This window comes from Trichomycterus rosablanca, chromosome 4 (genome assembly GCF_030014385.1).
Source record: "Trichomycterus rosablanca isolate fTriRos1 chromosome 4, fTriRos1.hap1, whole genome shotgun sequence".
Classification (NCBI taxonomy): Eukaryota; Metazoa; Chordata; class Actinopteri; order Siluriformes; family Trichomycteridae; genus Trichomycterus; species Trichomycterus rosablanca.
This window is the reverse complement of record NC_085991.1, coordinates 20,730,969-20,747,667: the sequence shown is the minus strand read 5'-3', so window position 1 is coordinate 20,747,667 and position 16,699 is coordinate 20,730,969. Positions and strand designations below refer to the sequence as shown.

At 40.5% G+C, this 16,699-nt stretch overlaps 1 protein-coding gene across 1 annotated transcript; it reads left to right on the top strand.

Moving 5' to 3' along the window:
• Positions 1–6,491: 6,491 nt before the first annotated feature.
• Positions 6,492–16,038, top strand: tmem236 (transmembrane protein 236). The gene is made up of 4 exons (XM_062993078.1): positions 6,492–6,745; positions 7,498–7,570; positions 10,326–10,449; positions 15,440–16,038. The coding sequence occupies exons 1-4, from the start codon at positions 6,492–6,494 to the stop codon at positions 16,036–16,038; spliced, it is 1,050 nt and encodes a 349-aa protein (XP_062849148.1).
• Positions 16,039–16,699: the final 661 nt, after the last annotated feature.

Genomic DNA, 16,699 nt, shown 5'->3' with positions numbered 1-16,699 from the left:
CTTTACCTGATTTTGTACACTGTTTTTGCCCTTTTGATATTAAACTTTCTCTGATTTATATTCCGCGGGCGTCTGGTCAGTTTCTGCCTCGTGACATGTTGGTATTTTAATTAAAATATAAAGTATGTAAACAATCGCGATTGTCACATTCTAACATCGGGTGAAAACGTTCATGCAAATTAACCGAATTAATCGTGAAAATCGCGCAGCCCTAGTCTGATGATAGTGCAGAGCCAGGTGTAGCATTTAACGGAAAGGACAAGTTTCGGATCGAAACTTTCAATGTTGTCATTGACAAACTTGTGTCCTGTCTCAACCACCGTTTGAATGCATACACACACTTAACTGAGCTATTTTATGTTCTTTTCATGCCTGACAATATGTCCAACAGTGAGCTCACTTTAAAGGCTAACTCACTCGCTGCAGCATATCCTTCAGATCTGAACATGAGCCTGGCAGATGAATTGATACAATACAAATCATTCATAACAGAAAAAGAAAAATGTCCTAGTAAAATGCTCAAAACCAAAAGCAACTCTTCGCCCAGGGGCCCAGACTATCCTTAATCCATCCTTGACTTACTGTATGCAAATGTCAAGGATGCGTACAGTGCCACCCCCCTGCCACCATTGGGGAAATCTGACCACAATCTTATTTTCCTTCAGCCTCAATACAAACCATGCATAAAAACTCAACAAATTACCACACAGACCTTCAGGAAGTGGTCAAATGAGGCCGAAGAGGCACTCAGGGACTGTTCCGAGTCCACAGATTGGAACGTGTTGCTGGAAACACATGGTGAGGACATTGATGGGGCCACACACTGCATAACTGACTATCTGAATTTCTGTATGGACATTGCTGTTCCCTGCAAAACGGTGCGCTGTTTCCCGAATAACAAGCCCTGGATTACCAGAGACATCAAGGAGCTCCTCAATAAGAAAAAGAGGGCGTTCCGAGATGGCGATCGGGAAGAGCTAAAGCGGGTACAGGGAGAACTCAAGGTCCGCCTGAAGGAGGCAAAAGAATCATACAGAAGGAAGATGGAACAGAAACTGCAGGAGAACAACACGAGGGAAGTCTGGGACAGCATGAAAACCATTACTGGCTGCAAAACGAAAGGAAGGAACTCAGCAGAGGGGGACGTGGTTAGAGCGAACCAGTTCAACCTTTTCTTTAATAGGTTTGATAGCCCTGCTGCAGTTAACACCTCCAAACCCCCACCACCAGCCAGTAGTAGTAACGACTGCACAGTTACCACCTTGGATGCCCCATCATGCTACACACCAGCCGCTGACTTGGCACACCCCCCAACCATAACTTCAGGTCAAGTCAGAGGTCAACTGAGGAGGCTTCGTCCCAGCAAGGCAGCGGGCCCAGACAGGGTGTGTCCGAAAATGCTGAAAGCGTGTGCTGTTGAACTGGGGGAGCCACTCCAACACATCTTTAACCAAAGCCTGAGACTGGGAAAAGTCCCCACACTGTGGAAAACATCATATGTCGTCCCAGTCCCCAAGAAAGCACACCCCAGCGAGCCAAACGACTTCAGACCCGTCGCCTGACGTCGCACATCATGAAGACGTTTGAGCGACTGCTACTCCACCACCTCAGACCGCAGGTCCATCACGCACTGGACCCACTGCAGTTCGCCTACCGAGAGAAGGTGGGGGTAGAGGATGCCATCCTCTATATTCTACATAGAGCCTACTCTCACCTCGACAAGGGAAGCGAAGCGGTGAGAATTATGTTCTTCTATTTTTCCAGTGCGTTCAACACAATCCAGCCACTCCTATTGGGAGACAAACTGGCGAAGATGGGAGTGGACTCATTCCTGGTGACCTGGATCGTGGACTACCTCACAGAGAGACCACAGTGTGTCAGGCTAAGGGACTGCTTTTCAGATATGGTACTCAGTAGCACTGGGGCACCACAAGGGACTGTACTTTCCCATGTCTTGTTTACCCTGTACACCTCCGACTTTAAGTACAACTCTGAGTCATGCCACATGCAGAAGTTCTCTGACAACACTGCAATTGTGGGGTGTATTGGAGCGGGGGGGGGCAGGAGGAGGAGTACAGGTACCTGGTGGATAACTTTGTGTCATGGTGCACGTCAAACCATCTACAGCTGAACACCTCCAAAACTAAAGAGATGGTGGTGGACTGTAAATACAGAATATGTAAAGTGGCAATACAAATGTATGATTGAGTTGTTGATTCGGTTTAACGACCCCGTCGTTGTGTGGTGTTAAACTGTCTGACTGCCTGGGGAACAAAAGATTTTCTCAGCCTGTCTGTAGAGCAGGACAGAGACAACAGTCTATCACTGAATACACTCCTCTGTCTGATGATGGTGCTGTTCAGAGGGTGCTGTGTATTATCCATGATTGATAAGAGATTTTTTAGAGTTCTTTCCTCAGCCACCTGCATGAAAGTGTCAAGCTCTGTGCCAATCACAGAGCCAGCTTTCCTTACCAGCCTGTCCAGTCGTGTGGCATCGCTCTTCTTCATGCTGCCTCCCCAACACACCACAGCATAGAAAAGAACACTGGAGACGACAGACTGATAGAACATCAGCAGGAGTTTTTTACAGATTTTGAAGGACCCAAGCCTCCTCAAAAAATAGAGACGACTCTGTCCTTTTTTGTAAATAGTGGCTGTGTTATCTGAGGCACAAGCCCCATCTTCGACCTATCACAATTGAGGGGGCTGACGTTGAGGTGGTCAGGACCTACAAATACCTGGGACTACTGTACAACTCAATGATAAACTGGACTGGACAGATAACACAGCCACTATTTACAAGAAAGGACAGAGTCGTCTCTATTTTTTGAGGAGGCTTGGGTCCTTCAAAATCTGTAAAAAACTCCTGCTGATGTTCTATCAGTCTGTCGTCTCCAGTGTTCTTTTCTATGCTGTGGTGTGTTGGGGAGGCAGCATGAAGAAGAGCGATGCCACACGACTGGACAGGCTGGTAAGGAAAGCTGGCTCTGTGATTGGCACAGAGCTTGACACTTTCATGCAGGTGGCTGAGGAAAGAACTCTTATCAATCATGGATAATACACAGCACCCTCTGAACAGCACCATCATCAGACAGAGGAGTGTATTCAGTGATAGACTGCTGTCTCTGTCCTGCTCTACAGACAGGCTGAGAAAATCTTTTGTTCCCCAGGCAGTCAGACTGTTTAACACCACACAACGACGGGGTCGTTAAACCGAATCAACAACTCAATCATACATTTGTATTGCCACTTTACATATTCTGTATTTACATTCTTGTAATCATACCTGTATGTATATATCGGTTATAATTTTATAATTTTATCTACATACATTGCTACTATTGTTATCTGTATGTTACCACCACTATTCTCATCCATACCTATGTCCAACATATTTTATATCTGATATACAATCTCTTTTCATATTCTATTTTATATACATACAGTGTATCACAAAAGTGAGTACACCCCTCACATTTCTGCAAATATTTCATTATATCTTTTCATGGGACAACACTATAGACATGAAACTTGGATATAACTTAGAGTAGTCAGTGTACAACTTGTATAGCAGTGTAGATTTACTGTCTTCTGAAAATAACTTAACACACAGCCATTAATGTCTAAATAGCTGCAACATAAGTGAGTACACCCCACAGTGAACATGTCCAAATTGTGCCCAAAGTGTCAATATTTTGTGTGACAATCATTATTATCCAGCACTGCCTTAACCCTCCTGGGCATGGAATTCACCAGAGCTGCACAGGTTGCTACTGGAATCCTCTTCCACTCCTCCATGATGACATCACGGAGCTGGTGGATGTTAGACACCTTGAACTCCTCCACCTTCCACTTGAGGATGCGCCACAGGTGCTCAATTGGGTTTAGTCCATCACCTTTACCTTCAGCTTCCTCAGCAAGGCAGTTGTCATCTTGGAGGTTGTGTTTGGGGTCGTTATCCTGTTGGAAAACTGCCATGAGGCCCAGTTTTCGAAGGGAGGGGATCATGCTCTGTTTCAGAATGTCACAGTACATGTTGGAATTCATGTTTCCCTCAATTAACTGCAGCTCCCCAGTGCCAGCAACACTCATGCAGCCCAAGACCATGATGCTACCACCACCATGCTTGACTGTAGGCAAGATACAGTTGTCTTGGTACTTCTCACCAGGGCGCCGCCACACATGCTGGACATCATCTGAGCCAAACAAGTTTATTTTGGTCTCGTCAGACCACAGGGCATTCCAGTAATCCATGTTCTTGGACTGCTTGTTTTCAGCAAACTGTTTGCAGGCTTTCTTGTGCGTCAGCTTCCCTCTGGGATGACGACCATGCAGACCGAGTTGATGCAGTGTGCGGCGTATGGTCTGAGCACTGACAGGCTGACCTCCCACGTCTTCAACCTCTGCAGCAATGCTGGCAGCACTCATTTGTCTATTTTTTAAAGCCAACCTCTGGATATGACGCCGAACACGTGGACTCAACTTCTTTGGTCGACCCTGGCGAAGCCTGTTCCGAGTGGAACCTGTCCTGGAAAACCGCTGTATGACCTTGACCACCATGCTGTAGCTCAGTTTCAGGGTGTTAGCAATCTTCTTATAGCCCAGGCCATCTTTGTGGAGAGCAACAATTCTATTTCTCACATCCTCAGAGAGTTCTTTGCCATGAGGTGCCATGTTGAATATACAGTGGCCAGTATGAGAGAATTGTACCCAAAACACCAAATTTAACAGCCCTGCTCCCCATTTACACCTGGGACCTTGACACATGACACCAGGGAGGGACAACGACACATTTGGGCACAATTTGGACATGTTCACTGTGGGGTGTACTCACTTATGTTGCCAGCCATTTAGACATTAATGGCTGTGTGTTGAGTTATTTTCAGAAGACAGTAAATCTACACTGCTATACAAGTTGTACACTGACTACTCTAAGTTATATCCAAGTTTCATGTCTATAGTGTTGTCCCATGAAAAGATATAATGAAATATTTGCAGAAATGTGAGGGGTGTACTCACTTTTGTGATACACTGTATATATATATACCCATAAATTATACATTGTAGATATTTATAACTATAACATCTTCTTCTCTATATTTATTCTTATATATCTGTATATAAGAATAGATACACTGCTGCTTTTATCCTATGTACCAGATGCACAATTTGCACATGCTGTTATTCTGTTGCATATCATATGCTATATTAATGCACCTTATGCACCTTATTTACTTACTGACCTTATTTTGTATTGCATTTTACCTTATTTTTGCTTTTATATTTTACCTTATTTTGTATTAAGCTTTCTCTTCTTTGTTAAACTACTGGAGACCAATAATTTCCTTCGGGATAAATAAAGTATCCATCCATCCATCCATCCATCCATCCATCCATCCATCCATCTGGTCACTTCTTTTCACCTGCCAGATGCAGAGGCTTAGAGCCATATTGCGTACAGTGTCATGCTATGCTATTCCACAGCAGCAATGACAAACCCTCAGGCACAGTGTGTTTGACAAATGGCCATGCTGCTAGCCTAGATGAGATTCAAGTTTGAATTCTGGTGGGCTGGTGCGTTACACTGTTGCACCACCCAAGCACCCAGAAGCTTTATCATCTTTCTGTATGTAATTTTTGGCCCTAAAATATATAATAAATTAAAGCTGAAATAAACCTGTCTTTTATCAATTATTTTAAAATTACCTGTGACTTGAACAAAGCAGATGACCTTAAGAAGTGGCAGAACAAACCCATGATGACATTAAATGTGTATGTAAAGAAGTGTTAAAACAAGTAGTAAAAACTTAAGTTTAAAAGTCTTTTGCCTAGGTGTCTAAACATTTGGCCTCAACTGTATCTAACAATTGCATAAGTCAATAGCTTGTTATTAGTCACATTGGTTTAAACAATGTGCATTTCTGCATTCCAGACCTGCAGCACATTCCAAAGAAAGTTGGAATGGTAAAGCTTTTGCCACTTGCATACTCTGGCTTTAAGACTTATCACTGATAACAGTCTGGATGGTCCTTTTTGTCTTTGGTCCAAAGCACACGGCATTCATTTCTCCCAAAAAAAGATCTGGAATGCTGATTTTGTCTGACCACAACACCTTTTTACTGTGGGATGGTCCTTGAAGCCGCTTTAGAACATTGCTAACATAAGGCTTCTTTTTGGCAAAGTAAAGTTTTAGGTAGTGACCTCATGAAGGTTATAGGTATAAAATCATGAAGTTTTGAGCTGCTCTTAGTAAATATGTTTTAGTTTGGCCAATAAAGGGGACTGGTTGTGATCTTTATAAAAGAAGCGTGACTTGTTGATCATTATGGCAATGAAGTTGAAGAGAACTGGAAGTGCAGTGTAAGCAGTAGTCCAAAGTCCAAAACGGCAGTCAGCCAGTCGTAAGTAGGTGATGGCACTGAATGCACCAGACACTGGACTCTCACTAATACTTCACTTGTAAGTCATTTTTACCCAGACAGAGCCAGAATGCCCTCTGGGAAAACAGTTAAGCTTCTACTGTATGAGGTGCTTGAGTTCACATGCCTGTGTGTGCCAGTGTTTGTGGTTCTGGAGCGTTTTGCATCTCTTATGAGGACTGTGAAATTCAATGACACCACAGCCTACTGGTTAGTGGTGGCATCATCTATAGCGTATGTGACTTCTGTATCTTTGTTGATTTGGGTGCCACTGAAGTTTTTAATCCTGAAGTCCAGAGGAGTTTTCAAAGACATTACTAAATGGTAAGTGTGCATTACTTTTGTACATGTTGACATTGTCCTGGTTCATGCCATGTTTTGTAACAATACAATTCTAACATTAACCATGGGCAAAAGTATGTGGACACCTATACGGAAGCCCCATATCAAAGCCATATGTATTGTTACTGATAATGTGCTCTTTTGCAGCTGTAATATCCTACACTCCTTTGGGAAGATTTTCAAGGAGTGTGCCTATGGTATTTTGTGCCCATAGATTATTTTTCGAGGTCAGGCACTTATGTTTGACAAGAAGATGACATTTCTATTAATCTCAAAAGAGGTCAGGGCTCTGCAGATCAGTTCCTCCAAACTAATTTGACAGATTTGACAGGGTAGAACTGTCTCCTCACAGCAAGAAGGTCCTGGATTTGATTCTCAGGTGGAGCAGTCTGGGTCCTTTCTGTGTGGAGTTTGCATGTTCTCTCCGTGTCTGCATGGGTCCCCTTTTTTTTTGCACAGAACAAAGACATGCAGTCAGGTAAATTGGACATATTTAAATTGGCCTCAGATGTGTGAATGTGTTTGTGTGTCTGCCCTGCGACGGACTGGTGCCCTGTTTAGGGTGTTTCTGTGCATGAGTGTACTTGTGACAGGCACATTCGAAATCTTATTTCAGTATTGCTTTCAAATTAAGGCTTACTTATTATTATATTGAATGCCAGCATCTTTAAATGCATATAAAAAGTTTTTTTTGTACCAAAAATTAATCAGCATTACATTTTATGTTACCACAGGAGACCTGTGCCCCTGGCTTACGTGATTCTTTGTACTTTACCATGTTTTGCCATACTACTTGCCAGCTCAAAGGTAATAGCTTGATCAGGTAATTAATGAAACTGCTGGCTGATCAACGTTTTTAAATGACTGAAAAAAATTATGACAGCCTGTGATAGTCTGTTATTGCATATTTGCCACACCAAATTGTTTTAGTTTAGTAAGCAAAAAACAATACCACACACAAATTAGTAAAACACACTTTTAAATTATTGTTTTATTTTTTAAGAACCAAAGATCTGCATAACCTAAATAGAAATATTGTGTGAAAAAAGCAATTACCACCTTAATTAGGCAATTACACACTAACATTAGCTTTAGATAGAAACATCTGTTGATTTTATTCTTGGAGTTTTTAAAATTTCCCAGCTGAGTTGTTGTTGTTGAGCCACTGTAAAATATTTACAAAAGTAATGATTGTTTGGGGCAGCACGGTTATGCAGTGGGTTCTTTCTTTGTGCAGTTTGCATGTTCTCCCTGTGTTTGTCTGTATTTCCTCAGGGTGTTTTGGTTTCCCTCCACAACTCCAAAGTCAGGCCAATTGGAGTTACTAAAATTGCCATAGGTGTGTGAATGTGTGTTCGTGGTTCTGCCCTGTGATGGACTGGGGACCTGTTCAGGGTGTTTCCTACCTTTCACCCAATAAATCAGACCCACCATGACCCTGACCAGGATAAAGCGGTGGTAAAACAGATAATAAATGAATATGGATGGGGATAAGTTTGTCCTCTAAATAAATTAAATTATATTTTATAAAATGTATTGTGTTAAGCGCAAGTTGTTTCTGACAAATATGCAATGACATGAAAAGACAATGCTATTAGATAAATGCCACCTCCTTTTATACTTTACTTATTAGTCTTGCAATTTGCCTGGTTAAAGGATGTGTAAAAGGATGAAGGATGTGTAATTTTTTTTAATATGAAATAATTAAAGCATCAGTAAACCTCAGTGACTTATCGAGTATACTTACAAATGTTAAATATATAAAGCCCTATTTTTAAAGCAATATCTGCAGCCACTGAAGTTTATAAATGAATACTTGACTTTCCCTGGTTTTCATTTAAACTGCAAAATGCACCCTTTAAATATCTTTTTGTGTAATAAATATTGGACTAAATAAATAATAATGTACAAATTTGTAATTTATTAAAGCAAATACTAGAGCAATTCTTTATTTGAAAAAACAAACCTTCACAGAGCATGTGAGATACCTCTAGGTTCACCGCTCCATCAGTTCTTTCAAATAAAAAGGTGGATTGACTAAACATAATTATCCTTAGGTGTAAATAACTGAGTGAAGTGGTGAGTTTGTGTTACTCACTACTTAAGACATCTATCCAGGGTGTATTTCTGGATTGCACCTTGTGTTTCTGTGAGGCGCCTACCGACCGCTAAACTGAACGTGCTAGTTTTACAAACTTCTGACTTTAGACCTAAACATTTATATACCTTATATTTAAGCCAAGGACGGATTAAGGATAGTCTGGGCCCCTGGGCAATTTGTGTAATTGTGTAATTTGTGTCTCTGCGCTTAAGAGAAATTGAACATAATTTTGAAACAATACAAATTCAGAAACATTAAGTAAGGGCCTGAATCGCATATTTGCAACAAAACGTCTGTTATGAAATATGGTAGCTTGCCTGGCAATTTGTAGGTCCCTAGAAAGTCAAGGAGCCATGGTAAACGACTTCTATGGAAGTCAAGGGCCCTCTAATGGTATGCCCTGCTCTTCTCTAGGGCCCCCTGGTATGGGCTCTCATAACCAGGGCCCTCTAAAAATATGCCCCCCTCTTTCCTAGGACCCCTAATAGCCAGAAGTCGAAGTCAGAGCAGTGCCACAACGCCTCATCCATTTTCATAAGGGGCCCAAAAGCATGGCTAGGGCCCCCAAAAGCATGGCTAGGGCCCCCAAGAGGCCCTGGGGTCAAAGTCCCTAATAGTCAGAGGATCCTTAAAATGGAGGGCCCTCGGAAATAAAAATATATTGTATCATAAATGTTGATAGGCATCGCAAAATGTTTTGGGCCAGGGCCCCCCCGGGGCCCCCTGACCTCAAGGGCCCCTGGGCGCTGGCCCCACTGGCCCGGTCAGTAATCCAGCCATGATTTAAGCTGGGCTCATTTATTTGGGTTTACAGTAACTTTACCTATTAAAGATTTCTTCTTTAGATGTGCTCTTTAAATGAAACAGACAGTCTCTGGACTTTATGTGGCACCTAAAATACAAAGGATAGATTAATCAGTAACTTGTGTGTTAGCTATTGAAAGCCAGTGGTTTTGTATTACAACCAACACATGTTTTTATTAAGACTGTTTGAGCTTATGAGTATGTGAATAACTAGCAAAACTTTTCGACTTCCTTATATCCTCCAACATAACATAAAAGTGTTGTTAAAAAGTCATACCTGATTGCCTCTGTTATTGCCTCTGCATATTAGTCAAACCGAATAAATTCGGATGATTGAACAAAAGAAGACAAATGTATCTAACATATGCAGGTAACCATTGTGAAAAAGTAGTTACCTCTTGGTTACTCAAGGTTGATTTCAGTACATTTATAAAGACAATAAAAGAGGATCATAAGACTCATAAGGACATTTGGCCATTGACTAAAGCTGGGGCATAGTTGGGTTATGCAGCAGGACACTGATCCATTTATATCACTGAGTAGAAATGTTATTTATTTTTGAAGTACAACAGATTCAAATTAGCACCTACTGTAATAAGCATTAATTTAGAAACACTTACTGAAAAGAGGTCTCACTTTGTCTTTATGCTTTTTCAGGTTCAGGTAATCTCAGGAATTCACTCTGACACATTCAGTGAGCTTCCTGTCTCACTTGTGCTGCTAGCTCTCATCTGTGTGGACATTGTAGAGAGAATTCGTCCATATCGACTGACAGGTCAAGGTAATAAAGAGCTGATCAGTTATTGATTTGAAATAAATTAATTAATATTTTTATTATTATTGCATTCTACTGATCTTAAAAATTACAAATATTTTGCTTTGGCTATAACTTCAGTAAGAATACAAACCCCATTTTTAGAAAAGTTGGGACACTTTCCAAAAATGCAATAAAAACTACAATTTGTTAAATAGCTTAGACTAAGGTTATACAATTAACACTTGAGTAATGTTCCACAATTAGCAGGTTTCCTGGTAACAGGTGAAAGTCATCAATACTGAGTGTCCTGAGGGATCATTTACCACAGACCAAGTCTCTGCAAGCAAAGCCAAGTTGTGCCAAACTTTTTGAAAAAATTGTCAGTGTCTACAGTTTATAGTATCATGAAAGGATTCAGGGAGTCAAATCCAAACAAAAAATGATTTGACCCAATGGTAAACTTGCTTTTTGTCCCAGCTTTTTTGAGTATATGACAGGCATATTTATTTACAGTATATTTGGCTGCAGTCTACACTTCATCCTACAACATCTCGACCATGCAGAAAAAATTCTGTTCTTTAACTTCAGCTCAGCCTTTAACACAATCATCCCAGCACAACTAACTGCAAACTGACCAACTGACTGCAAACTGACCAAACTCAGCATGCCAGCCCCCACCTGGATGCCAGTGGATAACTGGGAAAGTTCGCTTTAGGGACCTGAACCATCAGTACAGGTGCTTCACAGGGTTGTGTACTCTCCCCAGTGCTCTTCTCACTGTACTTGAATAACTGTACCTCCTCCACTGACCCCTCTTTTAAAAGCCTAAAGTTTGCAGATGACACTGCAGTCATTGGTCTCATCAATGACAGTGATGAGTCTGCTTAGAGAAAAGTGGTTGATCAGGTTGTCCTTTGGAGCAGCCAGAACAACCTGGCGCTGAACACAGCTAAAACAGTGGTGATAACAGTGGACTTCAGGAGGAGCCCCCCTAACCTGCCAGCACTCACCATCCTCGAAAGAACTGTAATGGCTGTGGAGTCCTACAAGTTCCTGGGTAAGATGCTCCTTAAGGACCTGAAGTGGGACAGCAACATCAGCTCCATCATCAAGAGGGTTCAGAAGAGGATGTACTTCCTGCACCAACTGAGGAAGTTAAACCCCTCCCAAAAGCTAATGAGCACATACGAATAACAGCACTTTATAACCCATAATGTGAATTGCACATGCTAATGTTTACAGGTATGAATATGAAATGTGTCCGAGGGAAAGATTGAGTTGTGTGTGATTATAGTGGTTTTTTTGTGTTTTTTTTGTTTTTTTTTGGGTAACCAAAGTCAAATTCCTTGTATGTGTGGGCATACTTGGCCAATAAAGCCTGATTCTGATATTTAACAAATAGAATTAAGTTTGCTTTTGAAAACACTAAAAATATCATTTTGTCTGTTAAATTAAGGTTCAAGTGAATTAACAAATTACAGATTTGAGTTTTTATTGCATTTTCAGAATGGTGTCCAAACTTTGCTGGAAATTGGGTTTTTGTTAAACGAACAACAAATCAGCAGTCTAAACTCTCGTGTGCCTGACATCTGTAGCTTTGCTTGTAATTTAAATTAACTTTCAGCTGTTGGAATTTGTATGAATGGCCTTTGTAAGCAAATCATTTACCAAACAATGAATCAGCTTCTTCATCAGTTATTGATTAATCATTAATATCCCTAGTCTGAAACTTAATTGGAGTCTACCTGCTGCAAGTTCAAATGATTGGACACAATTTGGAAAGGCACACAACTGGGTCTATAAGGGCACACAATTTATACTGCATTGCCAGGACAAAAACCAAACTTTGAAGGCCAAGGAACTGTCTGTAAATATCTGCAAGGATATAATACAATATCTAAGGTTTTGATGGTTACCAGTAACCTCAATAATTTTTTTATGAAAAAAAAGCTTGGCACAACCTTTACCCTTACTAGAGTCCAGCATTTAAAGGCAACGAGAAAAACGTAGACTAAAAATGTACTTCTTTGGGCAGAACAATAAGCACTTAGTCTGAAGTAAAACAAGCACTCCACATCATCTGGCTGATACCATGGCTACATAAAACATGGTGGTAGTATAATTCAATGGGGCTGCTCTCAGACGTGGAGTCTTTTTTCTTATGTTGCCAGATAGGTATCCTAGAAGTCTTGCAGCTGTTACTGTGGCCAAAGAGACTTATGCAAAATATTAAATACAATGTTCCATAACTTTTGTTAATCTTTTATGTGTGTTTTTTCCTCTTTTTCACCCTACCTAGTCATTTCCAGTTTGTTTATTGTAGATACACTGCTGCTTGCCTGACCCCTGTTCTTGTCAAGGAGAACATTAACATGCCCAGACACATGCAGTTGCTGGCCACTTCTTATCACCTGCCAGTGGTAGGTTCCCCACACAGAGTCGTATCATGTATGGAGAGACACTGTGCTCTATGTGACATCCACCACGTGTCACTACCCAAACTAGACCTGGAGATCACAGTGACAGCAAGGAGAAACCCCATATAACTTCCCTTCCCTCAGACACAGCCATTTGTGTCTGCTGGTCCACTGAGATTTAAACACTTCTTATTAATGTGCTAGTGTGTTAGAGCACCAAAGCACTCAGTTTTAATTTTTTTAATGGATGGTTGAAAAATAAACTCTAACAGCATTTTCACTTTATTACAGGTGAATGAAAGTGTATATTAATTGATGAAAGTTATATCCCTTCAAAATTAAATCCACAGAATTATGTGTGCAAAGGGATACTTTCTTAATTCACTGTAAATATTGCAGTCTCTAAAGTGTAGGTCGAGAAACCACTAGAGGGCAGTTTTCCTAGTTGTTGAGATACCCTGAAATAGAGAATAAATTAAACTTAGGTAAGAAAAAAAAGAAGCAAATGCATAAATAAATGTGAGGCATAATTGTAAAACTTAGGTTATAGACATTCAGTTTAAGTATTATTTATTATTATTATTATTACATTTCTGTTTTCTTCCTTAATTCGTGTAAAAATTTATTTATACACCTATTAAATGCTGGGTAGGGTATAAAAAGTATATGTCATTATTTAAAAGTTGTGTTTACATTATTTTGTCTGTATAGTACTATTTGTTGGAATTGTTCGGCAAGTCAGATCAGACTCAACATGATAAAATTATAATATTATTACTTTTATTCTACAAGGGTCTACAACAAAACTGATCTAGCAATGCTTAAATTAGTGATTTTGAAATGAAATCGAATGAATTAGTTTTGTTTAATATACAGTGCCATCAGAAAGTATTCACACCCCTTCACTTTTTCCACATTGTTACGTTACAGACATATTCGAAATCCGATTTGAGTATAGTTCTCTTAAAAAATCTACACGAAATAGCCCATAATGACAAAGTGAAAACATGTTTTCAGACATTTTTGTAAATCTTTAAAAAATGTGAACATTTAAACATAATAGGTCATAATAGCACCCTTTGCTATGACGCTCAAAATTGAGCTCATGTGCATCCAGTTTACACTGATCATCCTTGAGATGCTTCTACAATTTTGGATTGGAGACCACCTGTGGTAAATTCAGTCAATTAAACATAATTTGGAATGGCACACACTTGTCTATAAAAGGTGTCACAGTTGACAGTGCATATCAGAGCAGAAACCAAGCAATGAAGTCAAAGAAATTGTGATTGTGAAAACCGTGATTGTGTCAAGGCACAAATCTGGGGAAGGATACAAAAAAATTTCGGCAGCATTGAAGGTCCCGAAAAGCACTGTGGTCTCCATTATTTGGAAATGGAAGAAGTTTGGAACCACCAGAACCCACCCTAGATCTGGCCACCTGACCAAACTGAGTAATCGGGGAAGAAGGGCCTTGGTCAGAGAGGTGACCAAGAACCCAATGGTCACTAAGGCAGAGCTCCAGTGTTCCCTTGTGGAGATAGGACAACCATCCAGTAGGTCAACCATTGCTAACACACTCCACCAATCAGGCCTTTACATGGCAGCCCGCTTGGAGTTGGCCAAAAAGCACCTTAAGGATTCTCAGACCAGAGGAATCAAAATAGAACTTTTTGGCCTGAACTACAAGCATCATGTCTGGAGAAAAACAGGCACTGCTCATCGTCTGGCTAACACCATCCCTACTGTCAAGCATGGTGGTGGCAGCATCATGCTGTGGGGATGTTTTTCTGCGGCAGGAACTGGGCCGAATATAGAGAGATTCTTCAAGAAAACCTGCTCCAGAGTGCTCTGGAACTCAGACTAGGGCGACGATTCATCTTCCAACACGACAATGACCCAAAGCACACAGCCAAGATAACAAAGGAGTGGCTTCAGGAGCAGTCTGTGAATGTCCTTGAGTGGCCCAGCCAGAGCTCGGACTTGAATCCAATTGAACATCTCTGGAAAGACCTAAAAATGGCTGTCTACAGACGCTGCCCATCCAACCTGACTGAGCTTGAGAGGATCTGCAGAGAAGAATGGGAGAAAATGCCCAAAAACAGGTGTGCCAAGCTTGAACAGACATACCCAAGAAGACTTGAGGCTGTGATTGCTTCCTAAGGTGCTTCAACAAAATATTAAGCCATGGGTGTGAATACTTATGTACCTATTATGTTTAAATGTTTACATTTTTAATAAGTTTACAAAAATGACTGAAAACATGTTTTCACTTTGTCGTTATGGGCTATTTCATGTAGATTTTTTAAAAGAAAACTATACTCAAATCGGTTTTCAAATATGTCTGTAATGTAACAAAATGTGAAAAAAGTGAAGGGGTGTGAATACTTTCTGATGGCACTGTATATAGATCTATTCCCCGCGAAATGTGTGTCCGGGCTTGGTGCTGTTGCTCGCTGTTTTTTGTGTGTTGAACATGATGGCGAACAGGCTGAGACTGTCCTGTAAATCATCTTACAAATATGAAGTATGTTTTGTATGTTTTCCACCATAATTTTCACTTACCCTGTATATATTTTTTTTTCTTTCATGGCAAGCCAATGGTTTGGACTCAGACTTCAATAATACTGGTCCTGTGCTGACGTACTTGGAGCAGGTTTTCTCTGTTTCTACACAGCTGAATGCTAATGGAGATGCCAACAGCTCAGTGCTAAGATCAGAGGCTGGAACACCATCAGGACGCTTTGACAAAATGGATGGTGTCTCACATTCCACCAGTATGGCCTATTTATACTCCTCCCACTCTCACTCAGGTCCACTTTACTTTCTGTGGGTCCAAGACCCTCGGCATGAAGTTTTCTTGGACACTTTTATGTTCTGGCTGGACGTGGTGGAAATGGTTAGGGTGACCGGATTTGCAGCGGTCTACTTCTCAAATTGGGTCTTTCCCATCTACATCATGACCTTTTTCTCTATTCTACGTGTGGTGGTAGCTCCCAACAGTCCGATCCTGGCTTTGCTGGGAGTGCTAACACAGGATCTACCATTTCTGATCATACGAATCTGCCTAATAAGCATCTTTGGTTATGTGACCCCAGTACTGTACATCATAAAAAATCTGCTTCTGTGTCTAATTTTTGTGTACTTTTTCTTCTTAACCAAGTTAAAGGTATTCAACAGAGGAAGCATGTTCTGAGGTTTCTGTAAGAAACCAGTTAACTTCCTAGGGTAATAAATAAGTGAAGGGCTGGATTTTATAAATAACAAACAGTGAACACAATGTATGTGGTTACCCCTCGTAATTATTAAGTTTATGTGTTTCAGCGAGACTCATTGCTAACAACTGTTTTTGCTCATAATTTGGTACAGAATGTCCACCAAGCTCATGGTCAGGTGTCAACATTTTTGCATTTTTGTATTTTTACTCTTGATGTTGACATTTAGAGGATGGAATAAATATGAAGACCCAATCCATTAACAAAAAGGAGTAAATATGGAGTGAGGAATTTTTGTTACTTATAACATAGCTTCATTAGTCCTTGAAATGATAGAATCTCTTCTAGTGGAATGTTAGAGCACTCTTGAGCATTTAAAATTTCGAGTACTTTGAGTAAGAAAGGAGGTGGGAAACTTTTCCTGTGGGTTCCATTGCAAATATATAACTATTTCCACAGAACACCTGTCCACATCATTCAAGATGCCACTATTTTTGGCTTATAACTATGTTAGTTACCAAATGTTCCTTCACTAACCTCAAGTTTACATATCAGAATCAGAATTATCAAATTTCTTTTATAGCTGATACATGATAACTGTTCTGAGCAGCTATGTGTTTGTAATTAAGTTCCTTTGAAGTG

Excerpts from the sequence above, each read along its gene's own strand:
- tmem236 (XM_062993078.1), top strand. The coding sequence starts at position 6,492 with ATGCCCTCTGGGAAAACAGTTAAGCTTCTACTGTATGAGGTGCTTGAG. Across the intron at positions 7,571-10,325 it reads TACTACTTGCCAGCTCAAAG|GTTCAGGTAATCTCAGGAAT; the intron begins GTAATAGCTTGA and ends ATGCTTTTTCAG. Across the intron at positions 10,450-15,439 it reads ATATCGACTGACAGGTCAAG|CCAATGGTTTGGACTCAGAC; the intron begins GTAATAAAGAGC and ends TTTCATGGCAAG.